Genomic DNA, 23333 nt, shown 5'->3' with positions numbered 1-23333 from the left:
CTGCTGAAGGCTAGGCATGTGGTCAAGTGCTCCACACTCAAGATTGTGTTTATCGCATTTATAGGTAGAGAAACAAAGGTTTGGCAAGATTAAGTGACTTTCCCGAGGTCTCCCACGCTAGAAGTTATCGAGTCAGGATTTGAACTGGGGATGTCTAACTCAAACTGGCGCCACGGACGTGAGTTCGTGCTGCCTTCCATAAAGCATGACGATCCTGACAGCCAGTCGTGGTGATGCCTGGCTAGCAGAGTGGGAAATATCACCTTGGGAGATGACACTCGAGTTTCTCTTGAGAAGGGAGCCATCTTTGTTTAGGAAAATACCTTTAATAAGCCACTGGTGGGGCACCCGCATGGCTCCGTCAGTTAAGTGGCTGGCTCCTAGTTTCAGCTCAGGTCATGATATCACGGTTCATGAGTTCGAGCCCTGCATCGGGCTCTGTGCTGACAGCATGGAGCCTGCTTTGGATTCTCTCTCCCTCTCTCTCTGCCCTTCCCCTGCTCAAACTCTTTTTCTCTCACAAAATAAATGAATAAACATTAAAAAAAATTGTTTTTAAATAAGCCACCTGTTAGAGAAGGGGAAATCTTAAAGGTAATGGCATTGGCAGGAATCAAATTAAGGAAAGGACTGGCTATGCTGCTGTACAAGAGAATGTAAATGAATTGGGTCTGTCCCAAGAAGGGAGACAGGTAGTTGTGGGGTGCAAGGTTATGGGTTCCTCTGTAGCATATCAAAAGAACATTTAATGAATGGGAGTGCCCTGTCTGCGATGCTGCAATGTCCTTTCCTCTCACATCTTTGAAAGATACATAAGCACACATGTGCTCACACACGCGCATGCACGCGCGTGCGCGTGCGCGCGCACACACACACACACACACACACACACACTGGCTCATTTGAATTTTGTTGTGTGAAAATGGGGGACAGAACCGAGCTTCGTGTCAGCTGATGCACTGCAGGGATGAGACTCCATTGTTGCTTAAAATGAGGTAGCAGAAGTCTGGAGTCAGCTGTGGCTGCCACAATGTAAGCGCCTTAGAAATCGCAGACATCTGAAGGCCCAGTCATCAGGCTTCTCTGGATCTCGAGGGGTAGGTGGTCCTCAGCTGACATGAGGGCTACAACAGGGAGGGATCCGGCCCAGTGGCTGGCTGCAGGCGGGTGCGCCATGGAGCTGAAGCACCAAGTGGGAGCGAACTTTTGACTTTGTGGCTGGCTGTAGCAGGAGCGTGTGCGTCCATCAGGATGCCCCTGCAGGGGTGCCTGATGGGAGAAATATGGGCCCTTCAAGCCCTTGGCTTCCACGGAGGCCCATAAAAGCCTCTACAAATCCAAGAAGTTCCGCAGTGGGGAAACATCAGCCAAACTGGGGCCGAGGGAGCCTTCGGCCAGCTCAGCGGGGACCTTCCCTCTTTCTCTCACGGATGGTGTGGGGCGGGGCTAAATGGTCTTAGCCGGTCTGAAGGCTCGGGCCTTAGGCCAGCTTGCACCATGGAAATCTCATATACACCTCTGGGGCTCTCATTCACAAGCCATCCAAGAGCCGAAGCTTCAGAGCTGGCACATCAACACCACGTTAATCCGGAACAGAGGCTCAGCAGGAAAAAGGGCAGAGGGTGAGCCCGGGACAGGAGCAAGGGCTAGGCGCCAGGGAAGAACAGAGCCACCTCTGGCAGCATGCTAAACCAGAACGGGGAATCAGACGGCCCGGGTCCCAGCCCTGTGGCTGACTTGCTAAATGATCTCAGCCTCTGGGATTCAGATCCTCCATCTATAAAATGGGGAACTGAACTGGTGTCCAAAGCGCTGTTGTTCCTGTGTCCTCAAATCTGGCTTCATGGGTGACTTTCCCAGTATTGCCTCGAAGCCACAGTGAACCCGAAATGGCACAGTGAGACTACCAGACAGGGTTGGGATGCCGGCACAAGGGCCCAGAAAAGTGCCACACGTGGGCACAGGAACCACACCAGAAAGAAACGGAAGAGCTTGAAGGAAAAAAATTTTCATTTGGAAGGGAGGGCTGCAGCGTCTGACTGTAGGCTTGGAATGGAAGCATAATATAGTTTTAAGAAAGTATTCAAACAACATATTCCTGAGATGGGGGTTCTCCAGGTAGAAACATTTTAAAGTCATGATCTTGAGTGTCAGAGGCAAAAATAGGACCAGGCTTGCGGCTGGGCTGCAGCAACAGATGGAACAACACTAACTTCAGGGACAGGGACAAAGATGACCGTTGTCAGGACTCTTCCCCGAACATCTGCATAGACTTACAGCAAATAGTAGCCTCACCTCCAGGTGCAAAGGAAAGTATTAAGCTGAAGTGCCCTGTTTTACTGCCTTTGGATTCGGTCTGACATGGCTCCTTAGACTCACCTCAGAGAGCTGTGGCTCTAAGCTTGCCTGCATGTGGCATTCTGGTCACTAACTTCCAGAAGGGCCAGCTGTTACTAGGGGGATCCTGGAACCCCCGGTGAGCTGCTTCAATCTCCACTGGATTTGCATCATCTTAGACCAACATTCATCAGGACATAAAGCGCTAGGGGATGTCTCTCCCACTTCCTCAGGGTTAATGAGAATCCGTGCATCTCATTTTCTTTCTCCAGAAGAGTTTCAAAGACCTCTACTTCTAAAGAATACGTGTGCATGATTCTTTCCTTAAAACAATCCACAGAAGAGCCACCTCTTCCTCTTTCCCCCTGGAATTTCAAATGATCCAATTTCTTATTTCTTCCCCTGAAATGTCACAAAAGTATCCAAGACCTTTCTCCTTCCCTTTCCTCCTTGTCCCACCCCCAACTGTCACAGAATCCCCTCTGAGCTGGGTGCAGGGAGTCTGCAACGGTGACAGTAAGAGCTTAGGATTTTATCGGATTTTAAAGACCTAAAAGGCCCAAACGCAAGTTCTGGCAACCCCATGCCCCTCAGCAATCAGACAGATAGCATGAAGACATTTTTCCCAAGTGCAGGATCATATATATTCTGCGTGACTGAGCTATTGGCATTCAAGTTTCGACCAGTTTCAAGATAATGGGAAGACCGTGTACAGACACTGCAATTTATGTTACACAAGGAAGACCGTTAGTTGATATAGGAGAGTCAGGAGTTTCCGGTTATATACGATACATCCAGAAGGCTGTTTGAGTACACGGAGAGCCTTCCTTCTTTCAGGCGGTGAAGCCTCTGAGAAGCTGCATCCTTTTCAGGTTCCCCTGACGCTCTTTAATGTGCTGATGCCAAGAATTCGTGGCCTCTTTCTTTCTTAACTCCCTCAGGGGAGGGGTGAGGAGAAACTTATAAAACCAGATGTGGGAGGTATTCTTCTACCACCTCCCACATGATGCAAAGTCTCATTAATTAACTCGCGTCAACCTCAAAGCACCCCCAAGAGGTAAACAGAGTAGGCATCTCCCCTATCAGAATGGAAAAATGGAGGCAGACTCCACCTGACTGCACAAGGTTAGTGAGCTATTTAAGGGGAGAGCCAAAACCGGGATTTGGCTCTGAGCCCCACGTTCCTTCCAGCAGGTCTGGTCGGCAGGTGTAACAAGTGTGGCCCAGACGCATGACCGAGGCCCACAGGGCCCACGGCCAGCAGGGGAAATCCTGGAGGGGAGCTAGGAGTTGGGTGTGACCCAGCTTTCTCTGCTTCTAGGCTGGGCCAAAAAGCAATGGTGCCAATGACTACAGATGTCACTAGCAGCTGGAAGATGAGCCCCCTTTGACAAATCCGGAAGCACCCTCTAGCTGCTCTGCTTAGCACAGGGCCCGCTAGTATCCTTTGAGATAAAGTGGGGAGATTGGGCTTATACTGAACAGTGGGAATGAGTGAATGCAGCTTCCAGAAGGTCATCACTCAGTTCAGATGTTTACGTAGAAAGCATTTGGACAATTCAACAAGAACAGACCTAGAACTGTCCTCCTAAACCCACCCTGAGTGGTAAAGATAAGGTAAATGTCGTAACCTGTATAAAGGTGAAGCGTTATCATTCGTCAACCGTACAATTTACTAGAGTTACAACTGAGTGGCATGCACCCTATGTTGGACTGCATTTAGACTACAATGGTGTAGTGCATTATCTCCATATCATGGAGCCAAACGTTTTTCAGTTGTCTAAGAACTACTTGGTGAGATGTGCTTTTAGCCACAGTATTTTAAAAGCCAATTGCTACTTAGATGTGTTGTGAAAAAATGTGACAGTGTTGGCTTTATACACATTTTTACATTTACAGCAGAATAAGTCCAGGAATTTATACACCCAAATGGGTGTTGCTGCCTTCAAACTAGTCACCTTGGGAAGATGGATGTTTAGTCCAGTGAAGCTGACCTTAAGTCAGACTATTTCTAGAGCCTTCCTAGGAAACTGTCCACTTGTGAGCTTCCTCAGTGTTGGTAGGTCTTTGTCCTTTATGGGTAGATTTATGTTTTGAGGAATGATTTTTTTTTTTTAAGAGCCAAAGAGCATTAGAAGATAAGTCTGATAAATAAAATGGGTGTTGGGGCTTGGGACTACCTCTCGGGAGGGGTGGTGTGAAAAACGAGGTCTCACTGTAAGGCTGGGAGGCCTCTTACCTTGCATGGCTTCAGAGATCATTCCAAAGAGGAAGTCTATGTGTTCTTGGCATATGTAACATCACAGCTCCAGAGTACGATCTTTCGAGGAAATAATAGGTTATGGTAACTCTTGAGGGCTTACGTTTTAGTGTATGTGGTTAAAGAGGGAGCTTTGCTCATTCTCATCATACTTCATATGAGCAGAAATGGAAAACTCCATGATTTCTCCATGATTTCTCCCAAGGGAAGGATCATCATCTACTGCTTAAAGAGTTAAAATGAAAAGCACTTGGTGTCACGTCTACATTATCCAACACCGTCCTCCCCCAAAATGTGCAATGGGCAATTCCTAATACCTGAGTCTCCCCAGTGTGGAAAAGTGGGTAAGGACAGGTCTCTGAAACCTGGATAGGACTAGAAGGTCAAGGGGATTAGAGTGTGTTTCCAATGGCTCAATCTACCCAACAGGCCCACAACACCAACACATACAAGAAAACCTCCTACAGCTAAGCAGTACACAAAGTTTTAGGAGAGAAGAGGGAAAATGATTATCTTCCAGTAGCTTCTATGATAAAAACCCACCGGCTTCTGGATGACAAACGAACAGAGTCCATTGACAAGAAAGTTCATGGTGTTCAATTCTAGTGCACGCATAAGGAATAAAGTGTGTGGCCACTAGCTCGTTGAAGTGCATTTCCAGCTGAGGCCAAAGGCAGCAAAGGTGCAAGAGGCTGCTGGGGCTGGCATTAGTTGAAGCAGGGTCTATAAATTCGGAGCGGCAAAGCAATTTGTAGAAAGCCCCAGTTACGCAGCAGGATATCTGCCAACCAGTGAAGTCAAAGAACGTTCAATCTCGAACTTTCTACAAAGTGCTTCACTGCTAATGAGGAAGCTCCCTAAAACACCATATCCTGAGTGTCAGAGAAATATGGCCAAGATGGTGATTGACGGGGAGCAGAGATCGATCCTCTCATAGCGTTTGGACTGTGTATTCTCCACACATCACACACACACACTTAACGAAGAGCACATAACCGCAGTCACATTCGGTCTCTTCTGCACCCGCCTCCGTCCAGTGGGGCTTCTGAGTACAGTATTTCCAGGGGCCGTTCTGGGTTAATGGGCTCTGCTGATCACAGCCAGAAGCAGCAGGACAGAGTCAGCGCCTTAAAAGTCAGCCGTATATCCAAGTGCTCGCAGCAGACATCGGTCTCAAGTTGATCAGTCGGGATGTTGCTCGTGGTGAGTGTCTTTAGGTTAGTCTTTGTAAAAACCACAAAGCTAAGCCGTTTGCTTAAATCATCGTTAGAAAGAATGCTGAGTGCCCAGATGGGATTTCTAGTTTCTGTGCAAATGAAATCACATTAGTCCAGATTTTATTCACTCAAAACTATAGGGAAGCAGTAGGATTTGGTTTAAATGCTGCCCAAAAAGCAGGAATTCATTTAAGTTTTAATTCTGAAGCAATCCTGTTGTTAATGTTGTAGCCAGGTTCAGGAAGCATGGGGGGCGGGGCCCCCGCTGTGCTCACTGAGGAATCCCGGATCTCTCCCAGTTCAGGCTCACTCTCACTAGAGGTAGACCCATTGTTGATGGCGTAGACGCTCTCTGCAACTCCCTGAGCTGAAGTGCAGCCATCTGGCTCTTTCTTCTCCCTGGGACTGGACAGTCCCGGGAGGACAGCCATCTTGCCAGTCTGCCTATTGGGCAGCAAGGACATGGTGTAGTCCGCGATGATGCCACCCACATCTAAATTGCATGCCTGGTCGAAGGCTAAGAAGCCGACGTTGGCGTTTGCCTCACACACCACAAAGGAGCCATCATCCATGATGAGGAGATCAATGCCACAGAAGTCCATGCCCAGGATGTTGGACACCTGAATAGCCAACTGCTTGCCTTGTTCTGTCAGCGGGCACATGACACCCACACCGCCTGTGGGGAAAGCACAGTGACATAATGGTGACATCAGACACCGAGAACACAATAACCCTTCAAAGAAGAGATGGGGAATGCCAAGGAGGGGCAGTGAGACGGGCATTGTCATCACTCACAGATGGTCTGTTCAGAAATCAGGACACCATTTGGGAAAACAACAGGGTCATGTCTTATCTAAGAGTTTTTAAAATGTTTATTTCCTCAGACCCACTCATCCTACCACTAAGGAAATAATCTTACATAATGGAAAAAAGCTTTTTGCACAAAATGGATGGTAGAGCTATTTAAAATCCTGGAAAACTGAAACACTTGTACATAGTAGGCACTCACTAAATATTTGTTGATAAATAAATGAAAAGCTACAAATATCTCCTAATGGAGGAAAGCAGCATATTTTAGAATCATTAATAATAATGCTTGTAGAGAGCTTGTGATCCTTTGGAAAAACACGTGAAAGGACTGAAGACTGTGCAGTATGACCACAAGTGTGCAAAGAGATATTGTTGGTTGGGGCCACCTGGGTGGCTCAGTCAGCTAAGTATCTGACTCTTGGTTTCAGTTCAGGTTGTGACCTCAAGGTCAGTTGTAAGAATGAGCCCTATGTTGGGCTCCGTGCTCACGGCACAGAGCCTGCTTGGGATTCTTTCTCTCTCTCCCTCCCTCCCCTGTGCATGCGTGCTCTCTCTCTCTCCAAATAAATAAATAAAATAGATGTTTTTGGAAATAATGATAAGAAAACGTTAACAATGGCTGTCTCTAGGGAGTGGGATTAATGATAGACATCTTTTTTCATTTGACTTTGCCATACTTACCAATTTTCTACATCGAGAATGTGTTCCTTTCGTATAGAAAAAGCAAAATTAACACTATGTCTTAGGAAGAGGGAGACGGAAAGGCTTATGAGACAAAATCCTATACCAAAGACACACAGAGTCTGACTGCCCTTACGTACCACAAAGCTAAGACCTCAGGTTTAATAGTCTCCCTGGAAAGACTTAAGACTTGTGTTCTCAGGTCCAACAACTAACGTCTTTACCTTAACACTGTCCCTTCCCCACCTGTTAGGTTATAGAAGGAAAAGGCTATAAAAGAGTTTTAGACTAGCTCAATAACATGGGTAAATGACAAAACTGTGTGGTTCCTAGTTAAAGAAGGGATTTTGTAAGGTGACTAAAAAAGACAGCATCATCCACGAGGCTCACTGTGGTGGTACCACACACGAAAATGAGATGGGACAGCATGCTGGGTACTTAGCACTGTGTCAGCCTGAGCCTAGCATCTGCCCCCCTCACAGCATTTTATCACAGTGTCTTGCAATGATGTGCTTTCGTGTCTTCTCCTTCATGGCCCCGTAAGCTGTTCCAGACCAGGGGCTCCACGGCTGATCGCTATACTCACAGAGTCTGCTCGTGGTGGCTGCTCAACCAGTATTAATGAAGGACCGAATCTGTGTCTCGGCCTCTTTATCAATCACTAGCCTTGGTACACTCACCGGGCCATTTAAGAAATAACCATAGTTGTTTTTTGTTGTTGTTTCTTTCATATTACCAACACACACATTCATTCAATGAGGGTGATGAGAGCTTTCTTTGATGGGGACAAAAATTTACATCCCTCCTGGAACACCTCCATTCACCATAACAGAAAACAAGATTAACAACAGGTTCACGGAGGGCACCTGGGTGGCTCGGTCAGTTAAGCACCCGACTTGGGTTCAAGTCACGATATCACAGTTGGTGAGTTCGAGCCCCGCATCAGGCTCTGTGCTGTCAAGGTGGAACCTGCTTCAGATCCTCGGTCCCCTTCTCTCTCTGTCCCTTCCCTGCTAGCACTTGCACATGCTCGCTCGCTCTCTCTCAAAAGTAAATAAAAACATTAAGAAAAAAACCCCACAAAAAACAATAGGTTCATGGGATGGGGTTATGCATTTGACCCAAACATAAACTGCAGCTAATAGTATCATACATATAAGAAAAACACAATTTTCGGGGCGCCTGGGTGGCTCAGTAGGTTGAGCGTCCGACTTCGGCTCAGGTCATGATCTCATGGTCCGTGAGTTCGAGCCCTGCGTCGGGCTCTGTGCTGACAGCTCGGACCCTGGAGCCCATTTCGGATTGTGTGTCTCCCTCTCTCTCTGCCCCTCCCCTGCTCATGCTCTGTCTCTCTCTGTCTCAGAAATAAATAAACGTTAAAAAAATTTTTTTAATAAAAAGAAAAACAATTTTCAATTACAATGTAAAAGCAGAATCACTCTCCTCCTGTCATGCATTAGTGTAGACCCTCATTATTTCTTGCCTGAGCTACTGTAAAATCTTCTGAACTCATCTTCCTGCTTCCTGCCTTATGCCTTCGATCCCTCCCCTACCCAGGATTTTTCTCAAACACGGATCCCCCTGTCACCCCTTACACTAAACCTGACTGAGTCCCAACACTTCCCAGATAGGGTTCAACCTCAGTGTCCTGATACCCCTGGCCTGACCTCTATCACAGCACTTACACCTGTCCGTTCTTCTCCTGGACTGCTCGCTGTGGCAAGGGCTTGTTTCTAACTCTTCTCTGTGATCCTGGCGCCTAGCAGAGCATTTGACAAGATAGGAGGGATCCATCCACATTTACTGAATGGGTGCAAACATTCTAATAAAAATCCCGGTGGCCTCCCGCGACTGACACACTGACTGTGAGCTTTTATACCTTACCGAGAGAGCAGTTGCTTTGCATCCGTCCGTCTGTGGAGCAGCGGAGCATAGAGCCTATCACCCGGCCCCCGACCACCACCACCCGGATGTCTTTGCCATGTGACTCCTTCACATACTTCTGGAACAGGTAGGGCACATCATGGCGGATCAGATGGCAGATGTCTGAGAGGTGATGTTTATCTCTTGCAAGAAAAACAGCTTTTCCTTTAAGAAGAAAGACACAGAGCAAGAGTAGTTACAGAAGCCTCTGAGTCCTGTCCTTGCCCTCCCATCTCCCTGGCCCATACAGTTGTCAATTCTTCCCAAACTTGCCTTACCTTGGCCCCTTCTGTTTCCTGACCAGACTTGAGCTTCTTATCAAATGGCCACTGAACCTTATTTTCTCTTGGTTTTACTCAGGTCCCTCTCCCTCAACAACTCTTTTTTCAAGATGAAACAATAATGTATTCCAGAGACACAGAGAAGAGGCCATCATAGAATCCTAAGGATATAGTCAATTCAGTTCCAAAAGCAGTTAGCATCTCCAATCACCCCAGGATGCTGATTAGGCAGGGTCCATCTCTAACCCCATTTATTTAATCTCCAAAACTTACACTGGGCTCGAGGCACAAGGCAGGTGCCAATCCACGCTTACAGAACACAATTAACTGAACACACTTCAGAGGAATTCCAAGTCTAGGTGGAGAGAGACCCGCAAAAGGTAACTACAACACAGCATGATATAGCGTTAAAAGAGGTCTATGCAAAATGCCATGGGAGTTCAAAGAAGAAGCCACTGACAGACTCCCACCTCCCTTTAAACATAGGAAGTTTCTTACTTGGCTATACCTGTTCAATCCTAGATGGAATGATCAATACTCCTGCTGTCTAGGGAAAGCATTCCTTCTTGACTCCCAATTCTTTATTTTCTGCTTGAATCACCACCGCTTTTACAATTATTCGGCACCTGCTTTCCATCTGCATACTAGCCAACAAATCTGAGCAAGAGATTCTGATGTCTGCAAATCTGACATGAGCATACCCAGTCTGAGCCTTCTTGTTAGCAAATATGGGAAAAGAAGACACGGTTTTCCTAGGAGGTGTGTAACCACCTTAAAAGGACTGGGACCCTTCTGAAATCTTAATAAAAAGAGTGATGATGGATCTCAGGCCCTAGTGACTTAGGAGACTGAGAAGTAACCTCCAACACACGTCTCCATCACTGCACATTTGGCACCAGGAGATCTGGCAACTGACACTAGATGGCTGGGATTCAATTAGAGGCACTGGGGGTTCCCTGGACATTAGGTAGGATTTTCAGCAGAAATGGGGGCTAGATACAGGGACTTGGTTCCTTGGTTGCTGGCAGGTTCCAGTATGGGGCTTAGCCTGCAGTTAGTTTTTAGGCACAGAGCAAAAAGGGGGAGGGGGTGGGAAAGAGGACTAAGATTAGTTAATCATCTACCATGTACCAAACCCTTTGTTTTTTTTATTATTTCATTTACACTTCATACTAGCCCTATGAAGCCATTAGAACAGGATAGTTATTTTTGTTTTACAGTAGAGGGAAATAAAGGTCTACAAGATTAGTAACTTTCTCAAGGGCACAGCCTGTACCATCCCACTGCCTTCTTCAGATTTATTCCCACATACTAAAGTTTAATAGCTGCTATAATTTGTTTACTCCCAACCCATTTCCCCTAAGATATTATATGTTACACTAGCAGGGAACAACCTGAAAATTAAATTAAGAACACAATTCCATAGCATCAAAAGGAACAAACAATTTAGAAATAAACTCAACCAGGGGTGCCTGGGTGGCTCAGTAGGTTAAGCGTCCGACTTCGGCTCAGGTCATGATCTCACAGTCCGTGAGTTCGAGCCCCGCGTCGGGCTCTGTGCTGACAGCTCAGAGCCTGAAGCCTGTTTCGGATTCTGTGTCTCCCTCTCTCTCTGCCCCTCCCCTGTTCATGCTCTGTCTCTCTCTGTCTCAAAAATAAATAAACGTTAAAAAAAAAAAAAAAACTCAACCAAAAAAGTAGAAGACGTACCCCTGAAAACTATAAAACATTTTTGAGAAAAATTAAAGATCTGAATAAATGGAGAGACATCCCATGTTCAGGGACCAGCGGACTTAATACTGTTATGATGGTAACACTCTTCAAATTGATCTACAGATTCAATGCAGTCCCCACTAAAAGTCCAACTTCTTTTTTTTGCAGAAGTTGACAAGCTGATCCTAAAATTCATATGGAAATGCAAGGGATCCCAAATATCCAACACAATCTTGAGTAAAAAAAAAGGACAAAGTTGGAGGACCGACACTTCCAAATTGAAAACTTACTACAAAGTTACAGTAATGAAGACAGTGTGGTCTTGCATAAAAAGATATAGGGATCAATAGAGTAGAACTGAGAGCCCACAATGGTCAGGTGATATCTGACAAGAGTTACAAAAGCATCCAATGGGGGAAAGAATAGTCTTCAACAAGTAATACTGGGGAAATTGGATATCCACATGCAAAAGAAGGAAGCTGGACTTCTTTGTCACACCATATACATAATTAGCTCAAAATGGATCAAAGACCCATTTGTAAGAGTGAAAACTATTAAACTCCTAGAAGGAAACACAGGTGTCGATCTGCGTGACCCTGGATTAAGCAACCAGAAAATGACATCTAAAAGCACAAGTCACCCAAGGAAAAAAAAATAAACAAATTGAACTCCATCAAAATCAAAACCTTCTGTGCATTCAAGGACACTATCAAGAAAGTGAAAACGAAAAGCTACAGGGTAGGGAAAAAACCTGTTCCAATTATGTTCGTATGTCATGAACTCTTAACACGGCAATCAAAAGACCAACAGTCCAAGTGAAAAGTGAACAAAGGATTTGAACAGACAGTTGTCTGAAGAAGATCTACACACGCCCAACAGGCACATGAAAAGATGTTGAACATCATTAGTCATTAGGGAAATAAAAAGCAAAACCATGATAAGATACCACAAGGGTAAAAACAAATCACATATTTGCTAGCTGCTAAGAGAGTAAATCTTAAAAGTTCTCATCATAAGAAAAAAGTTCTGTAGCTCTGTATGGTGATGGGCTTACTGTGCCGATCATTTTGCAATATATACAAATATCGAATCATTACATTGCATACCTGAAGCTGATATTATGTTGTTTATCCATATCTTAAAAAAACATGTAAAATAAATGAAGTGGGCCTCTACATCACTAATGCTTGAAAAACATGTATTTTGGCTTGTGGCTTGCTTTTATGGTGGAAGTGTGGGGGCTATTTTCTTTATTTGTCAAGGCAAAGAGGACATTCATACATGTATATTCTAAGAGTTAAACCTGCTCACTTTTCAGGCTGCAAGCTTTCAAATTAATATATACAATCAAAAAGTTTTATTTACTACTCCCCCCAAAAAAATCAATCAATAAATCAATCAACTAATCATGAATGAATGAATAAAACAAGGGTTGGGAAGGATGTGGAGAAATTAGAACCCTCATACACCGCTGGTAGGAATGCAAAATGGCATAACCAATGTGGAAAACAGTTTGTCAGTTCCTTTAAGGTGAAACATGGAGTTACCATACTGACCCAGCAATTCCGTGCTTAGGCAGATACCCAAGAGAAATGAAAGCATACGTTCACATAGAAACTTATACACATGTCTCTCACAGCATTATATACAATAGCCACAAAGTGGAAACAACTCAAATGTCCATCAACTGGTGAACAGATAAACAAAATGTGGTCTATCCATACAACAGAGTATTACTGAGGGACAAAGTACTATTCCATGCTATAACATGGGTGACCCATGAAAACATCATGCTAGGTCAAAGAAACCAGACACAAAAGACCACATAGGGTGTGATCCCATTGATATGAAATGTTCGAAACAGGCAAATCTATAGAAACAACAAGTAGATTAGTGGTTGCCAGGGACGAGGGGAAGAGCAATTGCAACTGACCCCTAATAGATACAGGGTTTTTTTCTGGGATGGAAATGTTCTGAAATTAGATAGTGGCTATGGTCGTACACAACAGTGAATGTACTAAAATCCACTAAATTGTACACTTAAAAAATGGTGAACTCTTTGTTATGTGAATTACATCTCAATTTTTGAAACGTTTGACAATACGATGTATTTTATTTAATTTCTGCTTATTGTCTTTCTTACCTTTCTACAATATGAGCTCCCTGAGGACAGGAGTTTTTGTTTTGTTCCTTTCTGTATCCCCAGAGGCTAGAACAGTCCCTGGCAGTCTGCAGGCTAATAATATTAGTTGAATTTTAAATTCTGTATATTTTAGCACAAAAGAAATGGGATGTTGAACTTCAGGACTGTAGCATATCTAAATAAAACTGAGGGCCCCACTCTGCCCCCCAAACTCATTCTTCTTTCTCCTCGACAGTGTCCTTGGTTCCCACGAGTTGCTTTGCTCACATCTACTTCTGTTTTTTCACTTCCTTCCTCCAATTCGAATTGCACACTCCAGCCTAAGTCTCCTCCCCCGCCAGCAAAGCCCACCCTGCTTGTGGCAGAGCTGGTCCCCCTCTGTTGGGTACAAGCGGGTGCTGGATGAGCCTGCCACAGCGGCCATCACCCTGCAAGGCCACCAACTCTACTCTCTACACACTGGAGCTCCCTGACAGCAGTAACTGCGTCCAGTTCATTTTACCGCCCGGTCCCTACATCCCAGGAACTGCTCAGGACATGTCTGTTCATGGTGCCTCCACTCGCTGCAGATGCCCTGAGCAATTAAGTATGCCATCTGGGTTGCATCAGGGGGTACCTGCTCACCTGCTGCACCAGTCCCTGCTGTGCACGGAGCGCTGGAGCAGGACTCTGGGACAGAGATGCATGGGACTGAGTTCCCAACCCTGAGCAGCTCACAGCCAATGAGGGGGAAAAGGCACATATACCCGTAACTGTCATAAAGCACAGTACTGTTAGAGGCACGGTCAGCGTGCTACGGAAACATGAAAGATGAGCAGTTAATTCTGCCTGGCAGAGAGGCAGGGAGACTGGGGGTGTGGAAGGGAAAGAGACAATAGCCAGGGCTGGCCTTTACAGGTGGCATCCCTAGGTGCCAGAGGAAGATGGCATTTCCAGCAAAGGAAAGAGAAGACAGCGCACGGTCCAGCTGGTGAATGAGAAGTAGTCTGCAGTGGACTATGAGGGCTCACGGGGCCAGAGAAGGCTACAAAGGAAGGCTGAAGCTTCAGGGCCTTCAGAGCTACAGAGCGGAATATGGGCTTTGTCTAACAGGCAACAGGGCTCTCGGGAGGGCTTTTTAGCAAGGCAGTGACAAGAACAGAGGTTTCAGAGAAATCACTTCCAAGGAAGAGAGGACACACGGGCGCTGAAGTCAGAGAGACCAGTCAGAGTCCAGGGGATGGATGAGAAGGGTCTGACCAAGCAAGGACGGTGGGGACAGAGAGGAGGGGACAGAGGAAGGACTACACTGTGAGCCCCTTGAGGGGACACTCCGCTTCTCTAAACCAGCGCTTCTGCGACACCCAATGAGGGTCTTGCCCTCGCAGAGGTGCGGCCCTAACGGAAGTCCAGGAGGAGCAGCACTGACCCCGGTGTCCTCGTGTGCTCTTGACCACGACCGGGTAGCCCAGGGGCTCAGCCTCATCGATCATTTTGGAAAAGTCATCATGCCCACCTGCCAAGAAAAGGTAAACGTCAGTGAAGGTAAGGCTGATGGTCGGGAGCGGTCAGCCCCACAGTGCCCCTTCTGTAGGATGTCTTTCAAGGCCTCATGTTCCTGATTAAAGCAATTCGAACCCATTCCATCTGACAGACATGCATGGGGCACCTATACTATATGCAGGAGTAGAGACACAAGGAAACTGGAGCACCTCAAGTATTTCAGTGTGGCAAAGGCTGCACCTGCTTTAGTTCATGCAATCCTCCTAACAATCCCATAGGCAGGGCAGGTATCTTTCCCTTTAAAATGGCTGTGGCAGGGGGCACCTGGCGGGCTTAGTAGGTTAAACAGCCAACTTCGGCTCAGGTCATGACCTCGCGGTTTGTGGGTTCAAGCCCCGCATCAGGCTCTGTGCTGACAGCTCAGAACATGGAGACTGCCTCAGATTCTGTGTCTCCCTCTCTTTCTGCCCCTCCCCCGCACATGCTCCCACTCTCTCTCTCAAAAATAAACATTAAAAAAAAAAAATGACTGTGGTAGGTAGAACTCTAAAATGGCCCTAAGATTCCCACACCCTGGTTTACACGCCCTGTATAATCCCCTCTCTTGGGTATGGGAGGGACCGGTGAATATGATGGGATATTCCTGTGACTAGGTTAATAAATAGTCTAGTTTGAGTTGATAAAGAGGGGGAGGATTTATGGTGGGCCTGACATAATCAGGTGAGTCCTTTAAGGAAAGGTGAAAAGTCAGAGAGACTCTCCTGCTGGCCTTGAAAGAGCACATTGTCCTTGGCCATTGTCAAGAAGGCCATGTGACAGGGACAGCAGTCAGCTTCTAAAAGCTGAGAATAGCCCTCAGCTGATAACCAGCAATAAAGTAGTAGACACCTCTGTCCTACAACTGCAAGGAACTAAATGCCAACAACTAGTGAGCCTGGAAGACCCCAGACCCCAGATGAGACCACAGCCCAGCTGTCTCTTGATTCCAGTCTGGTGAGGCCTGAGCAAGAACCCAGCTATGCTGTGGCTTGACTTCTGACCTACAGAAACTGTGAGATAATAAATGGATGTCTCCCTCTCTCTCTCTTTTTTTTTTTTAGAGAGAGGCTGCGTGAGCAGGGGGCAGGGCAAAGGAAGACAAAGAATCTCAAGCAGGCTCCAAGCCCAAGGCAGAGCCCCACGTGAGGCCCAATCTCACAACCCTGAGATCATGACCTGAGCCAAAATCAAGAGTCGGGTGCTCAACTCACCAGGTGCTCCTAGACAGGTGTTATTTTAAGCTGCTAAGTTTTTAGTACTTTGTGGTACAACAATAGAAAGCCGATGCCCAAAGAAACTAAGCCTGGGGATTTGTCTCACCAGTTAAGGCATGACTCAAAAGCTTGAATTACCTCCACTATACGCTAATTCTTAATTTTAAAAATATGAATAATAATGTATATTAAAATCTTTCTAAATTGTTTCATAAGCGTCCTTGATTTTCTATACATTCGCCTCTCTGGGACAGTAGTCTGCCTGCCACAGGTGGTATTATAGTTCATCAATTTTTGCAAAGCAAAATACCCTGGCATACTAATAAGATCTGCCTTGTTTACAAAAGGGTTAATGATTAAAACAAAACCATGGTGAGGCCGTGTAGGTAATCAGGAACATCCTCACGAAGAGTACACTTTATTAGAAAGGAACTCCCGCAGACAGTCTCTCTCCTGCCCGCCGCTCCCTTGCAGTGTATTTAATAAACTTCTATCTCCTTAAAAAAAAAAAAAAAGGGATATCCCAACTTCCTGACGTCCCTTGACATATCTAACTCGTCTCTAGCTATGCTTTTTCCTTCCCGTATACAACAGTGAAAGAGGGGTCCTTCTTATCCAAGGCCATCCCTGCACCTGTGCTTTAGACCCCTCTCCCTCTCACCTCCTCGGAGCTTTTGCGCTATTAAGTGTGCTCTCTCTGACGGGTCTTCAGCCTCCCCGTTCCGAGTTCTGTCGCCATTTTAAACATGCCCAGTTCTCTCCCATCTTCAACAAAATCGCCATTCTTGCTCCTGTATCATCCCTTAACTACCATCAGCTACTGAGATGGGTTTTCATCTTCTCACTTCTCATTCATTCCCTCATCCTTGACCCTTGATGGGCTTTTCTCCCCATCACTTACCCAACACACCTGTCCTTTCAGAACCAAACAACACTCATCCTTTCTGGAATGTTCTTTCCTCTGGCATCTGGCATCTCTCCCTTCCCTCCTCACCTCTCCAAATGCTCCTGCTTGGTCTCCTGTATGTGTTCCTCTTCCTTTACCCATTTTCTAAAGGGTTCCCTCTTGAACCCTCTCTTACTAAATTTTATTTTTTATTGTGGTAAAATATACATAAAATGTTAACCATTTAATGTAGAGTTCAGCACTCTCTTCATTCTATACGTTCTCCCTGAAGCAATCTCATCCATTCTTGTGACTTCACTTAACCTAATGAAGGTTTCCAAATCCGCTTCCCTAAATTACACCTCTCTCAGGAGCTCCAGATCCATTTATCTCCTGCCTACTGAGTATTCTTACTTGCTCATACTATAGACGCCTCAAAAAGAATGTGTCCCAAACTGAAATCATCTCTGCCCGATAACCCCTCACCACCCCACCCCTGCCCCCCACCAACCTGTTTCTCCTCCCTGGTGTTTCTAGTTGCAGTGAATGTTTGCTTTCACATCTGGTTGCCCAAACCAGAAACCAGAGTCACTCTGGAGTCCTCTGAATATTCTTCACATCCAACCAGTCATCATGGCCTGTTATTTTGATCTCTTTCATAATTTCTGAATCTGTTCACATATCTTCATTCTTACTATGGCTACCTTAGTTTAGATCATCACTGCTCACTTGGACGGATGGATGGACAGACAGATAGACAGACTGATTTTTAAGTAGGCTTCACATCCAGTATGGAGCCCATTGTGGGGCTTGAACTCATGACCCTGGGCTCAAGATGTGAGCTGAGATCAAGTCAGACACTTAACCAACTGAGCCACCCAGGTGCCCTTCACTTTGACAGTTTAAAAACCCTACTGCCACCTTGTCTCTACTCTGCCCCTGTCTGATTCCTTCTTCATACTTTAGCCAAAGTATGAAGTACTAAAGTCTGATTGGGCCACCTCCTTGATTAACACCTTCTAGTAACTTCCTATTAGTCTTAGGATTCTCCCTACTCCACTTCCCATGCCGTTTATTTTTTTTAATGTTTATTTATTTTTGAGAGAGAGACAGACAGACAGACAGATGGACAAAGTGTGAGCGGGAGAGGGGCAGAGAGAGAGGGAGACATAGAATCTGAAGCAGGCTCCAGGCTCTGAGCTGTCAGCACAGAGCCCAACGCGGGGCTTGAACTCACGGACCATGAGATCATGACCTGAGCCGAAGTCAGACACCTAACCAACTGAGCCATCCAGGCGCCCCCTACTCGTTCTAGTTTAAATCTCAATTCCATCACCTTTATGTTCTACATAATCTGTTATGTTATGTACCACCCATCCGTCATGTTCTCGCTTGCCTCCAGGCTGATCTATATTCTGTTCTCTGTGTAGGGAACCCCCTTGTCCCCAGTGCTTTAGCTGGATAACTTCAGCTTAGTTCAGACATTCTCTCTTTCAGCAAGCCTTCCTCGACATCTCCTAAACTGCATGTGGAGCCTTCCTGCGTGTCCCGTACCACCTTGCCCTGGCTCTTACCGTGGCACTTGTTACACTGCCCTGACCCTCCAGTTTACTTGCCGTGCTCCACCTCTGGTGAACTGGGAACGCCTTCCGGGCAGGACTCTGTCTCACTTGCTGCTATAGCCCAGTACCTAGCATGGGGGTTGGCACATAGTGCGTACCAGATGCATGTAGAATGAGTGAATCACAGACAGAAAGAAGCGAAGGCATTTCAGACAGAGGGAGCGGCCATGTGAAAAACTCAAGATGTTGAACCACCTAAGAGGAACAGATTCACACTGAAAACCAAGATACTGGAGCGCTTCTGGGCAAAAAAAACATAGAGATGCAGGTGATGTGAAAAGCTAGGTTCCAATCCCAAGGACACTCACCATAGGAGAAGGTGTCTGGCATAGGAACCCCATGTCCAGCCAGCTCTTGGAAAGTCCAGAACTTGTTGACACAGTTTAAAATGCTCTGTGGGCGGTTGACCAGGCGGCAGCCCAGCTTCTCCAGGTGGCGCAGGACGGTGATGTCGCTGTCTGACTGCACTGAGGGTGTGGGCACCCGCACGAGCACCACGTCTGGGAAAGTGGTAAGTGCCTTCTGGTTCAGCTGAAGACCTGCAATCGAAGGGCCAGCGTGAGTTCTATGCTTGCCACGGTCTGGTCCCACCAGAAGAACTGGTTCTGACAGACTCAAGGCTCAACCCAGCAGGGAGACAGCCTTGAAAATGGCACTTGGATATCCTGTAGTAACAAGAAAGCTACAGTCAACCCCGCACTCCACACAAATGGGCAGAGCATGATCATGAGGAAACACAAAAGAATGAACAGGAAACAAAAAAAGAAAGAAAGAAAAGAAAAGCAGCATATCAAGAATAATCCAAGTTAGAAGAATCCACAGGAGATTTACATAGTCCAGTATCTTCCTTCGATGGAGCACTAGTATTACTCAAAGTGTAGTGTCTTTCAAGGCTGGAGACGAAATAAAAAGGAAGCAGTGCAGCTCACTTAAGGAATCCTTACTAGTCTTTTATGACTTAACCTTGAAAAGTCTATCTGGAGGGGCACCTGGATGGCTCAGTCAGGGGAGCAGGTGACTCTCAATCTTGGGGTTGTGAGCTCCAGCCCCACACTGGGCATAGAGATTACTTAAAAAAAAAAGATAAAAATATGTCTGGAATATTATATAACCATTTAAATGATTTTTATGAATGTAATAAATGCAAAAATGCCAATGTTAAGTGGAAAAAAAACAGGACACAAAGTTATAAATACAAGTTAGAAAAGACTAGAAGGAAATATACCAACATTTTAACAATGGGTAATGGGATTATAGGCAATTTCCTATTTTCTACTTATCTGTATTTTCCAAGATGTCTCCAAGTGCATATTCTCCTTATAACAACAAAACTCTTAAAAAAATATCAATCTGCTAAAAATCAATTCAATATTAAACAAAATCAGAATGCATCTGAAGAGAGCTGGTCCACACAGCATAAGGGCACGGGCAAACGGGGAGTATCAGCTTGGAGTGAAGACTCAAGAGGATCAGCAGTTGAGTCTTCATGGATCTGCAGGGCTTTCATGCAGAAGACATAATTTGGTTTGTCTTCTCTAGCCCCAAGAGATAGAGCTATCCATGAGCATTATTTTGTCTGTCTTTTCACTCCTGTATCCCCAGCCCTTAGAACAGTGCCTGGTGCATGATAGGCACTTGATGGTTGCTGAATTGTTGAGAGGCCCCAGGGAAATAGGTTTGGAACCACAGAGGCAGGAAATGGGATGGGTAGGGCAATGAGGAGTGAGTTCAGGGAATTACTTGGTCAGCCTTCGTGAACCTTAAAGGAGTCTCTACCAGGCTCTAAAGAAAATCTAAACACAGTGTTTAAATCTAAAATTTAAACAGTGTCAGAACCATCTTATAGGCTTTAACCCAAGTGCCTTCTATTTCATAAGTGACACGCTATACAACCACAGAATTCGGAGAACACAAAAGATGCTCATGAAATCACTATTTCTCCACTGGGGGGGATGAAGAATCTCAATACAAAAACTCAGAGCAAAACAAAAGTAAACAAGCAAAGAAACCAAAACCACAAAACGACTACATGGATCTAACCTGCATAGTTTCCCCCGCGTTCTAGAAGATGTTTCATCAATGCAACAAAAGGGGGTCGGCGTAATCACGGAGATAAATTGTTTTTAGTACTTCTGCGGATAGCGTGAACCCGAGGAACTAGAACAGAATTCTCAGGGGTGATTTATAAAGAGCATTTAGGTTATCTTCCCTTTGCCGTCAGAAAACAGTATCATTTATACAGGCTTTTTCCTTTTGCCACTTACAGCCATTGGGGAAAATAACATACAAGGAGAAGAAGAAAAAAAAAAAGAGCAAACCCCGTATAGCATCTTCAAAACTGATAGAAGAAAGAAAGAAAAGTATTCATGTTGCTGAAAATGGGGAGTAAACACGCAGGGCAAAAGCAACAGCCTGAAACGACATCACACGAGGAGCTAATATGAGCAAAAATGCTTTGAAAACCATATAGTGCCATACACACGTGAGGCGCTGGCATCATCACTGCACATTCGATGAAGCCAGCGAGGACAACTTATGCAGCTTCGTGCCCGCTGGGGAGGAAAATGGCTTTGCAACAGAAAAGTGACCTAGAGAAACGAGAAGCAGCAGAACCGTCTGGCTTTTAAATCCCAACACGAGGCCACACATGAACAGTGAAGCTTCTAAATGGGAAGAAAAGAATTCAATCGTTTCTGGAAATATCAACCACACGTGGACGGAGACAGCGCGGCCTCAAGCAGAGTCACGTACACCTAGGAAATCTTACCAGAACTTCATCTCTCTTCCCCAAAGGTAAATCTTTGGGCCTGGCTCATTCCAACTGGAGCCTTCAATAAATGAAGAATGGAAGGGGGTTAAGTGTAGCCGAAAAGACTCTACCAAGCAGTTAGACAGGTGTGGTCTCTGGCCATGCCTGCTTCCAGCTCTGTGCCGAGAGGGGTGGGACAGGTTAAGGAATTACATGTGCACGCCCAGCTCCGCCTCCGCCCACGTCCACAGCTCCAGCGATTCTTGCTGTGGGCATCTTCCCTTGCCCCGGTCATTCCTGTTCTCTTTGCCGTCTAAACCTAAAGAAATCGTCGGTTCTAGAAGTAGTAGACAAGAGGCTGCTGCTGGCCCGTGGCTTCACTGCGAACGGCAGTTCCACACAGCCGTGGCCAAGAACAACCTGAGTTGAAGGCTGGCTCTTGGCAAACCTGCTGCTGAACTCTGAGGTCTTGAATCACTCAGAAATGGCTTCCCCTCTCCCCATTCAAATATCTGCTCTCAGGAAAGGAACTGATACACTTAATACAGGATGCAGCCTAAATGTGTCACCTTTCCCAGAGTCCTTAACATTTCCACTGCAATCCAAAGGCCTCAGGCCAAGGGAATAAAGAGCTGATGCAGGACATCAGGGAGGGCAGGGCTCTGCTTGGCGGCCTGTAGATAGACGGAAAGCGCTCAGCAATGAGAGGCTCGTGCCCTCAAATAACAAATAACAAGGGATTTCATGTGACTAAGTGCCCCAGTGCTTTTGGGCATCACCTTGACTTGGGTGACAGGGCAGGAGGAAGGGAGCAGAGCTGTTTCTGGAATATTCAGACTCTCCTAGACTCCTACATAGGGCTTGAAATTTACTGTTCAGCCTCAAACCACTTTTTTTTTTAACTATATCATTCTGTCCCCAAACAGGTCAGTAAGACAGTGAAAAAGATCAGACCCCAAACTAGTTAGTACAGTGGCCAACAGCCAATCTGATCTAAATCAACCATTTAAAGCCATAACAATGTTTTCTTCATATTACTTCTAAAAAGAATAATCTACTTTCATGGGTTATTACATTCTGATTTCCTTTTGAAGTCTGTTATTTACATTCAGAAATATTTTACTGCATTAAAAACAGGATAGAAAAATGGGATAACGTTTTCCAAAGAACCGAGCCTGTTTTTTTCTAACTCATATATCAGGTTCAATTAAGTTAATCAAAACTAGACTTTTGCATTTATATGTACAACAGCAAAGACATGTACTTTATAATACAGAGAAATCGGTTTAGAAAGAAGCAAATCATTCTTGGAAAGTAGAGCTCTAAATATTAAAAACCATTCTCAACCATTCACATCAATAGAGGGAAACAGAAGCACAGATAGTCAGACGTGAGGCCACTCAGATCTGAATCTGGCTAGCATTTTTAGTGGGCATCTGTTGTATTTTAGGTACTTTGCTAAGAACTTTCACATCCATTATCTCATTTAAAGGAAAAATTCCTTGGGGCGCCTGGCTGCCTCAGTTAGCAGAGTGTGTGGCTCTTGATCTCCAGGTTGTGAGTTTGAGACCCATACTGGATATAGAGATTACTTTAAAAAAAATTAAAAGTAAATAAACAAAAGATTTCTTGTCATATGGATCCCTGCCTTAGATCTGACTTTATTCTTAAAAATTTTTTTAATGTTTATTTTTGAGAAAGAGACAGAGCGTGAGCAGGGGAGGGGCAGAGAGAGGGAGACACAGAACCTAAAGCAGGCTCCAGGCTCTGAGCTGTCAGCACAGAGCCTGACGTGGGGCTCAAACCATGAACTGCGAGCTCATGACCCGAGCCGAAGTCTGATGCTTAAGCAACTGAGCCACACAGGCGCCCAGATCTGACTTTAAAAGTCTCCACATTGACTGATGCATAATGGGTTACCTCCCACCCTATGCGCACAGACGCACACATCCTTGGCTTCATGAGAGAAAGCTTCA

General features: G+C 45.5%; 1 protein-coding gene across 1 annotated transcript in view; it reads right to left on the bottom strand.

Moving 5' to 3' along the window:
- Window positions 1–1992: 1992 nt before the first annotated feature.
- Window positions 1993–23333, bottom strand: part of RIMKLA (ribosomal modification protein rimK like family member A) — a 33761-nt gene continuing 12420 nt past the window's right edge. Inside the window, exons 2-5 of the mRNA XM_043574604.1 lie at window positions 18917–19147; window positions 14774–14860; window positions 9190–9393; window positions 1993–6490 (exon numbers count right to left, since the gene is read on the bottom strand). Coding sequence (XP_043430539.1) covers window positions 6000–6490; window positions 9190–9393; window positions 14774–14860; window positions 18917–19147 — 1013 coding nt within the window. The 3' untranslated portion in view covers window positions 1993–5999. The remainder of the gene's footprint in view (window positions 6491–9189; window positions 9394–14773; window positions 14861–18916; window positions 19148–23333) is intronic.

Source organism: Prionailurus bengalensis, chromosome C1 (genome assembly GCF_016509475.1).
Source record: "Prionailurus bengalensis isolate Pbe53 chromosome C1, Fcat_Pben_1.1_paternal_pri, whole genome shotgun sequence".
Lineage (NCBI taxonomy): Eukaryota > Metazoa > Chordata > Mammalia > Carnivora > Felidae > Prionailurus > Prionailurus bengalensis.
The sequence above is the reverse complement of the archived record's forward strand: the minus strand, read 5'-3'. Positions and strand labels throughout refer to the sequence as shown.